The sequence below is a fragment of the Triticum urartu genome, chromosome 5A (assembly GCF_056163025.1).
Source record: "Triticum urartu cultivar PI428250 chromosome 5A, HENAU_Tu73, whole genome shotgun sequence".
NCBI lineage: Eukaryota > Viridiplantae > Streptophyta > Magnoliopsida > Poales > Poaceae > Triticum > Triticum urartu.
Genome location: NC_141877.1, coordinates 581,739,481 through 581,750,271, shown reverse-complemented (window position 1 = coordinate 581,750,271; position 10,791 = coordinate 581,739,481). Strand labels below are relative to the sequence as shown.

The window sequence follows — 10,791 nt, the reverse complement described above, 5'->3', positions numbered from 1 at the left end:
ACATGGATTTTAAAATAAAAAAATTGTAAATGTGCTCGATCTTTTTTCCATGCCACGACATGAGAAGGAACAAATAAGCGAATTAGCAAAATCTCTCTCCATATGTACCAAATAGGTGTGTGTTCATGCCTGTTAACCGCACAAGCTAGATCACTACAGCTTGTGCGTTGAACAGGCATGTGTTCATGCCATTAATTTGTTTCCCTCTCTTATCATACATCTGGAACGATTACTATGCTAAGCTGTCGGATATTGACAAAACAAAACAACGGTGAAAGGCACCTGGCGATAGTACCTACTGTTGCTGTGCTACCTCCAACTTTGAACAAAGTAGACAAAAAAAATTGAGCATTAGCAACGGCTGCAGAGCTATTGCGCCTCTCACTCGTCAGGTTCCAGTATCCTTCTTTTGGAAATCTTAGATGCCGCCCAAAGAACGAAACGTAATAAAAGGGGAAAAAGAAAATCAAAGCCACCCCATTAAGCCGAGCTCAACACCAACCACCACTCGATGCAATTTATTTCCAGCATGGTACTCATTATGTGAAATGTTGCGCATTAAACTATCCGTGTACTAAAACGGCCATCTCTTTTCACGGATTCTGCTTCACATATATCTTCTCTTCTCACACATTCTAATACACGGGCACCCCTATATATCTTATCGTCACTTCTTTCCATGTGATACAATTCTACACTTGACTCAATGTATATATGATAAGAGAATAAGATGAATAGTTCCAAGTAGATGATAGAAACAGTTATTTGAAGTATAGCCCGGTAAAATAAATTTAGGCTCAACACATTCAAGGCAAGATGTGTTGACTTTTTTCTTTTGAGGAGGGGAAAATGCAGGCTTAGGATTGGAAGGCATCGGAAAGATATAACGTCCAAGAGTCGTATTAGGATGAGTAAGATCCACCACCAAAGGCCCGATTGCAAGCCTTGGTCACCCATGAGCGTCGCTGTGTCAATGATGAACACCAAGATCTAGAAGGGTCGACATTAAGAACCAATGAGTGAGCCGCAAGAGTTGGGTTCAGGTGTGTGTAGTCTATGAACCATGGGTCCCACTTGTAAGTGTAAGAGTGTGGGTTTAAAAGAGGCTGGATGCCATAGAAAATGAGATTTATGTGAACTCTCACCTACCCTCTCTGTATCCCATCCTTCCTTTTTTGTTCCTCCCCTTCTCCAATCCAAGTTACATTCCAATCTATGATTTCCCTTCGTTCTACTAGCGGGCCATCACACCGATCTAGGATTTTCACCACCATTAACAGGTTCTAACAAACTCTAAATAACACCAACCACCAAACTTATGTATTGAGTGATTCCACCCCACTTGCTGAGAGTGCACCACCATGCTGATCTATACAACCACATGTATGTTGGTTGCAACACATTTACGCTCACGTGAAGAACTTGTATGCTTGTAACAAACACATTAATTTTCCTACGTGTCGATTCCTCAACTACAAATGGTATCAGTGCTACAAAGCAGTCCACAACGCAACATCTTGGCAACTACCAACATTTGTTACTGTGTTAAGGCAACTAAAGCAAAACATCCACTGCAAAACGGTGGCAACTAAGCAAAATTCTCTGAGCGACTAATAGTTAATCATAAGCGGAGAACTTTTAATTCCTCCCCCACTTGGTTGCGCGACGGCAAAGCATCCAGTATTCTCTAATGCCAATATGCATCCAGGGCAGTGGTGAAGACGGCAGATGCAGTGTTGTAGGTATCCTGATATAACAAAGAAGATGGTGTCACGAATGCCATAATAAGGAATAAACCTAAACAACGAGATAAGTAGCAACCTTGTGCCCCTGAGGATTCCATGTGCCAGTTGTTTGCAGAAGGGGAGAGCGATCCCGTTGAAAACTTTCTGGTAATGTGGCCCGATTACTTGTCCTGCATTTAGCATCATTTATGTTAAAAAAAACTCAGCTGATAGAAATTGCAAGTGTTAGAAAAAATAACAACACAACAGGCCTGGCGCCCACACATGTTCAGAAGGAAATGATTACTAAAAGTGATTGAACAAAAAAATAGAATAGATAGTGCTAACTTCTATAGTAATACTACCAACAAATAAGTAGGGTATGAGCATACGATAAAAATGTAGAGAGAGAGCTTACCAAGGGTGTTATAGTTACAGTTAAGTTCTGAAACTAGTGGTACTGAATGTACATGGATGGGTTCATCTGTTTCCCTTTCGCCAGATAAACTGGTTGAATGATATTCAACTGATAGAGCATCATCATCAGTAGATACAGATGACGATGACATAGGAAGGAACATTAATCCAGCAGGAAACCTTTGCCTCCTTGTCACCCATAGAATTACCGCAGCATAAGGAGTAGAGTGGATTATACAAATTGCAGTTTCCAACACTATACACAAACAGATGATTGTGCTGCTCAAGATAGAGAAAAATATGTAGAATATAGAAGCTGTGGGTAGAAGAAGCAAGACTGGTGTAAATAACAGTGAACCAACCACATGTTGTTCAACCGTGTAGTCATAGCTATCTAATCTCTGCCTAAGAGGATTCCACTTGCGCCCTCTGTTAATAATACAAGCACATATCAGTAAGTCTGCAAGAAATTTACAGCAAAAAAATCTAATGAAGAAACAAAAGAAATTGGGAGTTTAGTTTCCAATTGCCACACATTCATTTATATTTCCGCAACTGATTAATTCATCACATTAACTTTCATCAAAATAACAACAGCAATGAAGCAAGAAGATGAGAAACGAACATCATCAAAGTTTAAGATTGAGATGTTATGGGGATAATAATTAGCGCTTTTGTGTCGGCTAGGACTACTGGGGTCTCTAATCCCATTTGCTCCCCTAGCTTTCGTCTCTCAGTGTCATCTCTAGAAGAGTTTTGCTCCCCAACATATTTCTAAATGCTAGATTTCCACCATAAGCTTAATCAACTTGCTATTAGCTTCTACTCCATCTACAAGGGACCTGGCTCCATAACTTGCTTCTAAACATAAGATATCTGACAATCCGACTACTGTAATAACTTACAACAAAATATGGTAATTGCAGATTATTAGTTAAGTAATTATCTGACACTAGTCATTCAACACCACAATCGAGTTTATGTTGCAAACAAGCTATTTTTATACTTAAAAAATGTCATATGAATGAAGGAAGCAGAATCGGTGCAGTGCATTCATGGTCACATGAACCCATCACTAAAATAGTACACATGCACAATTTTTTTAAAAATAAGCAAAATATTCATAGTAAAATAACAGTTTCAGCATGTATACATGTAAAATTTGGTACAAAACCATGATGATGATGCCACTGTACAAAATACATAACTGTATGACTAATCTGTTGTGCTACAAGTGTGATTTGTTGTCTTCTGTGGACGATTCACATATATGACCATATTTTTGCAGAATTTTTACATGCACAACACATGTAGTTCTAGTGCCATGAATTCTTTTTGAGATTTCTTATATTGTAAAGTAATTAAACACAAAAACTTCATATGATCATAGGTGCATTTACCCATCAACATACCAACATTTTTACCTGAAAAGACGCCACAATGATGTCACTGTCTGAATCTGCCTTGAATATATTAAGGAGATTAACCACTGAAGCATGGTAACATGCAACGTCGCAAGCTGGATAATGTCAATGAAGATTGAAACAGGAACCGTGAAGCCTAAAAGAATTCCAGAAAATGCAAGGCCTTGAATTATATGCCTAAGGAAGCCTCCCACCATGAACCAAAGGGTAGAATATATTTGGATTGCATTCAGAGAAATCATGCCTAGAAGCTCTGCTAACTCAGTATTCAGTTTAAAGCCTGCTGGAACACCCATCAGCCACACACAACCAGATCTCAAGACAGCATCTGTCATGTAGTGAAGAAGAACAAAAATCCAAGAGCAAATAGTCTCCATGTTCAACAATAGTGCTGCTCCAAGGATGAAACCCATCAGAAGATCCATGATAATATTTGACCATAAAGCATGCTTCTGGATTGCAGCTCTGTGTGCATATTCGACATTAACAGAGGAGCTGCATAGTATAAGCAGTAACATACTCAAATAATGTACCAAGGATAGCTCAATAAAAGCTTAGTTTTAACAATAATTCATTTTATCATTACTATTAACAGCTAATATATCTAATCTCAACTTTTAATATTGGGGAAGCACAAAGGTTCCTTACATCAAGGTTAAATGAATCAACAAACTGAAATTAAATACAGTCATCAGCTATCATAAAGCAAGGAAACCAAGTGAGTTTGGCAATACCATTTGACATCTCTAGAAAAGATAACTAGTCAATGGTAACTTAAGTTATAATGGTAGAATTAAGCAGCACCATAGGCATCCCAAGTTTACCTTAGGGACGTATCTTGGAGGAAAATCGGCCAATAAAGAATTTGGGAACAACGGAGATGCATGTTTTTCCATGAGTGTCTGAAAACCTTTTGTAATATAAAGTGCTCAGAGACATGGCTCAAACATTTTCGGAACAGTTGAATGAAGATGTAGATAATAGTCGATACTGAAGCTAAAATTATTCCTGTGAAATGTTGTACCACTTGAACTAAGGCATCAAACCTGAATAAACAACCAGCAGTCAGGACAAAGGAAGAAAAAGAAAACAGTGTCCATCAGAGAAAATAGATAAAAGATGATGCTTACACAGTTGCAAACAAGAAATGAGCCGCAGAACTGTTATTAGTAGTTTTCCAAGCAACTGACAATCTAGCTGAATTTGAACAATTAAGCGCCAACACAATCGGATCCTTCAAACATAAACATGGACCACATTATCTAGTTGTTCAAATTAAACTGTAATAACATGTAAAAGCATCAAGGCGCATACCAAATCAAGAAATGGTCTTCTCTTTTGCAGATTATTTATCCAATTTGGCTTTTTGAAGGGAGACTTCATCCTATAAGGTGCATCCTCACCCAGGGAGAAATGGTTTCTACCAGCAACAGGAATATCATAAAGTATGACCTACATTGAACAGTATTGAAGTAACTGATCACAGTAAAACAATTGAACAGCACTGAAGGAAATAAATTAAAATGATTCAAACTATGATTGCCACAAGGATGTCAGAAGTGAGAGTTGACTTACATACGTGGCAATGATTAATTTCAGCCTTCTGGTCATCAAGATACAAATGATGAAGCACTGGAATTTGATTCAGATTGCATTTCAAGCTCTTGTCAGGCTTACAGCAGAAGTGCACCCAGTCACCACCTTTCACTACTGACTTCTTGTAAGTATCCAGAAAACCGTCTAATACACTACAATCACATTCCCATTTTCCATTACTCTCACTTTGGTCTTGATCTTCAATTCCCAATGGTCCATTAAATGCAATAGAACAGTCTTGTTTTGTGTCAGAATGCTGTGTCTGAACAACTTGAGGCCGCAACGGCTGATATTTTTGCTTAACACAGCAGCCTTCAAAATCTCTTGGAAGATGTACAACACAATCCCCAAGGATGGTAAATGCTGCAGATTCTTGTAGCACTGTTGGCATCCTTTTATTTGAGGAAAAGATAGCAGTCTACCAAGAGAGAAAACATTCAGCAATGCAGCCATCAATAAAAAAACTAAAAACAGTTATTCATAATCAAGCAATGGTCCTGGTATCAAACATGTGATGCGTACCCATAATGTATGTCTCCATTTTTTAGTATCTGAATGGAAGATTGCAGTAATCAAGGAACAGTCTTGGTATCAAAACATGTGACATTGCGATAAGAATCTAAGTAAAATATAAGATTAAAGGTTATAAAATAGCCCGCCACAAAAGGCTAATCAGTACTTGTAAAGGGAAAGCTATCATATTTTATAAATAGTATAGGGATGTGCAGAAAACATCCAGCATATTTGTCCTCAACATTTCCAAGTCAGCTGTTTGGAATAAAAAAATATTTGGTTCAAATATTCAGAGCCTTTCATCAGACATATAAAGTTCATTCAGGACGATGGAGGTGTTACAAGAAACACATTCAACCGCCTGACCATAACATGTATATGATCATTACCTCTTCATGGGTTGTTTAGTTTATGGAACACACATATACTACATTCAGCTAATGACGCCATCTACAGATTTCAAGGGATGGAAGAGGGTCATATTAAAATCTTTGTGAAACATCCCCAATTAACAAGTCCCGCTAATATCTTGCCTCTGGCACATGCAGGAAGATTTTATCACTTTAGTCCCCGAATGAGCTCATTCTGTTTTGCTAACCAGACACAAACTTGTTGGATTAGGTAATGCATTTCAACTAGTGAAAACACAAACCAGAAGGATCAGGTGACTCCAGGATAAGACCATCCCTGCAAAAAGTATCCCTTTGGTTCCTGAGGATTTTAACTCAGTAAACTCCTATACCGAAGTCTTAGCTGTTATAGAAGCATGTGTATACATCACTAGTTAATAAATAGCAATTCAAGGACTGGTTCAGCCTGCTTAACCATGAAGCAGCACACAGCTCCAGCATATTTTTTTAACTGGGAAGGGGCTTCAAATAAAGAAGCTATGTGTGTATCTCATTGACTCTAACAGTGTAACAGTGCAGCTAAAAGTCAACAATGTAACAAAATCAATTAATGCTTTACAACAAACAAACAAAATAGGTCTAGTTTGGTTGCCTACTACACTTCTGCCAAGCGCGGCATGCCATACACTTTTCTGCATCGTAGTTTATTATGCTACAATAAATGGGGAGAACCACCTAAAATTGTTTGCCTTCTTAAGTGACCCATTACACATTAAATTAGGTTAGTTCGCCCTAAAAGAACAAAGCTCTTCATAGAAATAAAAAAATGAACCGCACTGGCCACTGTCACACGCTCCATATAAATGGAATAAGATTGCAAAGTACATTTAACAGCACCATTTATACTATTTTCTGCCATAACTGACCTGGAAGGTGTCGAGGTTGGGGAAAGACTGCAAGATCTCTCCCTGGGAGACGAACGCTGCGACAACAATATCGACTGATCCCGCATGGGGGAAGAGCCATCCGAACAGGAGATATCTGGTAGAGACGGACTCCAATTCAGACTGATGTTGCTGGCGCGGCCACCAGATCCTGCACCGGTCCATGCAGGAAAAGACTAAACGTGGGGCATAGGGAGTTCAGCTGGACCCAGAAGGTTCTGGAATTGCACCCGCACCACAGAATCGCAGGCACAAATTCCTATTTGCTCAACCGAGATTGATCTTCCGTGGCCTGCGCTGAAGAAGAACCGGATCAAACAATGTCTGGAATAGTTTAGTAGGGTATCATGTACTAGCAAATAACTGAATGGAGGTAAAAAAAATTCAAATTTGGTATCAAACACCCATCAGATGGGAGAATTGATGATTTGATGATATGCCCTTTGGTTCAATGTAATGGATCTTTTACCCTTTCCTTCATGTGCAAACAGTTAAATTGCCCTATCTCTCTTATTAATCAGTTTCTATTCAAAACAGCAAATACCCCTAAACGAATAGACCTCAGTACCACTATTCTGACATGGTAGAGAACTATTTGCAAGCAGACTCACTCTCCCACTTATGTATTCATCTGCCAACCACTCACAAGAATTAACAAATAAGTCAAGATTTTACAAGTTCAAGTCACAAATACCATAATATCTCACATGTTCGCATAAGAACCAAAACTGAAGGAGATCAGTGGCAGAACCAGAATTGGAGAAAATCCCAGGCATAACTAAACGCCTACAACGAAAGCATATAAAATACGGCTGGATTGTACAATAAGATACTAGTATGGAGATACAAAAGAGTATCAAATCTTTCATCTTCCATTTCTGCAGCATGAAACGAAACTGATAACAAAGCACATCAACTTGAGTAAATCCAACGCGTATGCGTAATTTCAATCCAACTGTTCATCGCACTATATGCATCCTTGATTTAGAACGTCATGCGTCAGTTTATACAACCTAGAACTTAGAAATTACCCTGTGGGGGGGGGGGGGGGGGGGGGGGGGGGGGCGCACGGCTGCGGGCTTCCCCTGTCCAAATCCGAGAGCGAGACCGGCAGCGACCCGGCGGCTGGGTGGAGGCCGCAGGGGGGAGGCCGGCAGGGAGTACTGCTGCGCGCAGTAGGGGAACGGCGCGGTCGAGCTCGGGCTCGCGCGGAGGCGGACGCGAGAAGCAGCCGGACAGCGAGAGGCCGGAGCCGGCAGCGAGACCGGAGTGGGCGGCGGGCGGCGGGCGGCGGGGGCAGAGGCGGTCGCGCGACCTCCGGAGATGCGTGGGAGGGGCGGAGGGATCGACTGGGGTGCTGCTGTGTATCCCTCGCATCGCTGGCTGCTAGATGGGCCTGGCCCAGGACGTGGGTCTTCCAGTGTGTGTGGGAGCGTACGGTGAAGTTTTTTTATAGCCTAAAAAACTTCTTTCTTTTTTATTTCGAGTGGTTTTATTTTAATTTAATGAAATAATGGACTTTAAAAATGTGCATAAATTTACATATTCTAGCGAAGATGGAAATTTTTCAAAATTTAAAAATTACTTTGCAAAACTGTTCATGCATTTGTAAAATGTTTGCATTTCAGAAAATGTTCGCCACCTCAAAACAAATTCACGAATTTGAAAAATATACATGAATTTGAAAAAAATAGATAAATTCAAGCCTAATTGTAAATTGAAAGAATTTTCGTGAAATACAAAACATCTTCATGAATTTGTAAAAAGTTCATGAATTATAAAAATGTGGATTCAAAACATATTTGTGAATTCAAAAAAGTTCATGGATACAAAAAGTGTTCACCCATTCATAAAATGTTTGCGCATTTAGAAAAAGTTCGTGAGTACAATATTGTTCATGTATTTAAAAAACATCATGAATTCCAAATTTGTTCATGAATTTAAAAAATATTCGCGGTTTAAAAAAATGATCACCAATTTAATAATGTTCATGGATTTAAAAAATCATAGAACTGGAAAATGGTCATGAATTTTAAAAAAAATCACATATTTGAAAAAATGTTCACCAATTCATATAATGTTCCATATTATAAAAGTGTTCACTAATTTGGAATATGTTTAGGAATTTGGAAAGTGTTCACAAATTTCAAAAAATGTTCGTGAACTCAAATTTTAGAAAATGTTCTTGAATTTTATCAAAGTTCAAAGATGCAAAAAATATTCGTGAATTTAGAAAAAGGTAAAGAAAAAGAAGAAAAGAGAATGAAAACAAAAAGAAAGAGAAAAAGCAACCAGAAAACCAAGAAAAGAAACACAAAGAAGAAGAAAAAACATTTGGAGGCTTTCCAAAACTAGATGTAATGTTCCCAAACCGGGAGACACAAGTTTCATGGGCGCGTTTGGTAGCCTAGAGGAGGCCCAGCAGTCTCGCACAGTGCAAAAAATCAGGTGTTTGGTTTGTTGGGTAGCATGCGATTCCACGCCCGCATGAATCTTAAAGTACTCACGGACCAGGCTGAGGGAGGAACAGCCGAACTGGCCGTTTTTTTCAAAGTCGGGCTCGTGAGAGCCACACGTGCCTCTCGCCAGCATGCGTTGGTAAGAGCAAGAGACAACAGGGCGTCTCACAACTCTCTCCCGTCACCACCCATCGCCCATTCACACGACACTCCTCTCTCACTCTATCACTGCCCCTATGATTTTTTCGATGGCCGACCCTCAACTACGCCGCCCCACTCCTATCCTTGTTGGCAGCAACCCGATCCAGGTGCGGTGCGTGGCCGGCCTGACCAGGTAAGGCATTGACCTGCAGACGACTATCCGGTCGTTGTTCCCCATTTGTAGCAGGTCACGGTTAGTGACCATTGACCCACCGTCGGCGTTCATGCCGATCGATGCGGTCATTGGCAGCACATCACTGCGATGGCGGAGGGAAGCATGTCGGTTGCAGCGGGAAGCCCATTGGTCGTGCCCAGGTGGGGTTTTTTTACTCTTGTGGGATGCTCTTCTGTCCTATTGCTCCAACCCAGGCAAAGAGGAGTGCGGCCGAAGCCTCAATGACTGTGCCCCCTCACATTGTGACCTCCAATGGTCGGGTCATCCACGTCGGCCCAACTCTTGTTCCTGCCAGGGTTTGGTCCGCGATAACTGGTCGCTTCGACGGCAACTGCTTCGGCGCGGGTGGTAAGCAATTTGTTCCCCATGCTCCCATTCGTAGGTTTTTTCTTCCATTCCAATGCAATTTGATTTGAATTGAATTTATTTCATACATGCTTGCTAGGTTGTTGGCATGACGAGAATGGTAGCTAGGTTGTTACATTGATTAGAATGCTTGCTAGGTTGTTGCTATAATCAAAATGCTTGCTACGTTGTTGGTATGATCAGACTACTTGGTAGGTTGTTGTTGTGTGCATGCATGATCATACTACAATGCTTGATACATGATCATACAACAATGCTTGATACGTTCTTACTATGTTCTTGTTGTGTGAATGCCTTCATCATCATCTTCATCCACAAACCCTAGCCGTCGCCATTTTCCATCTCCATAGCCATCACCGCCGCCACAGTGCTCTCTCATCTAATTCATACTTGTAATCGTGCATATCACAAGGCATCCATTGTAAGACATATTTGCAACCAATCAATCTCAAGATGTGGTCTTCAATGTTTTCTTCTCACGATCTAATCTTCATGTGTGAGTAGTTCGATAAGGTATGGTTTGAGGCATGAGCATTGCAACCCGAGGTATTTGTTGAGGGGATCAATGGAAGGCTTTGACATAATGTCTCGTATGTCTGAAATAAAATTGTTCTATGAAGAT

General features: G+C 40.2%; 1 protein-coding gene across 4 annotated transcripts; it reads right to left on the bottom strand.

The window, feature by feature from the left end:
• Positions 1-1,365: 1,365 nt before the first annotated feature.
• LOC125510767 (N-acetylglucosaminyl transferase component family protein / Gpi1 family protein) lies at positions 1,366-7,260 on the bottom strand. Of its 4 annotated transcripts, XM_087521840.1 has the most exons (10): positions 6,951-7,260; positions 5,684-5,712; positions 5,145-5,579; positions 4,880-5,017; positions 4,696-4,799; positions 4,390-4,611; positions 3,566-4,060; positions 2,143-2,570; positions 1,822-1,915; positions 1,366-1,747 (listed from the first exon to the last, which is right to left on the bottom strand). In XM_087521840.1, exons 1-10 carry the CDS (start codon positions 7,048-7,050, stop codon positions 1,639-1,641), a joined length of 2,154 nt encoding a protein of 717 aa, XP_087377966.1. In that variant the 5' UTR covers positions 7,051-7,260; the 3' UTR covers positions 1,366-1,638. The 4 variants fall into 4 exon arrangements, with proteins under 4 accessions (XP_087377966.1, XP_087377964.1, XP_087377965.1 ...); XM_087521838.1 differs by lacking the exon at positions 5,684-5,712; XM_087521839.1 differs by lacking the exon at positions 5,684-5,712 and having other exon boundaries at positions 3,566-4,030.
• Positions 7,261-10,791: the final 3,531 nt, after the last annotated feature.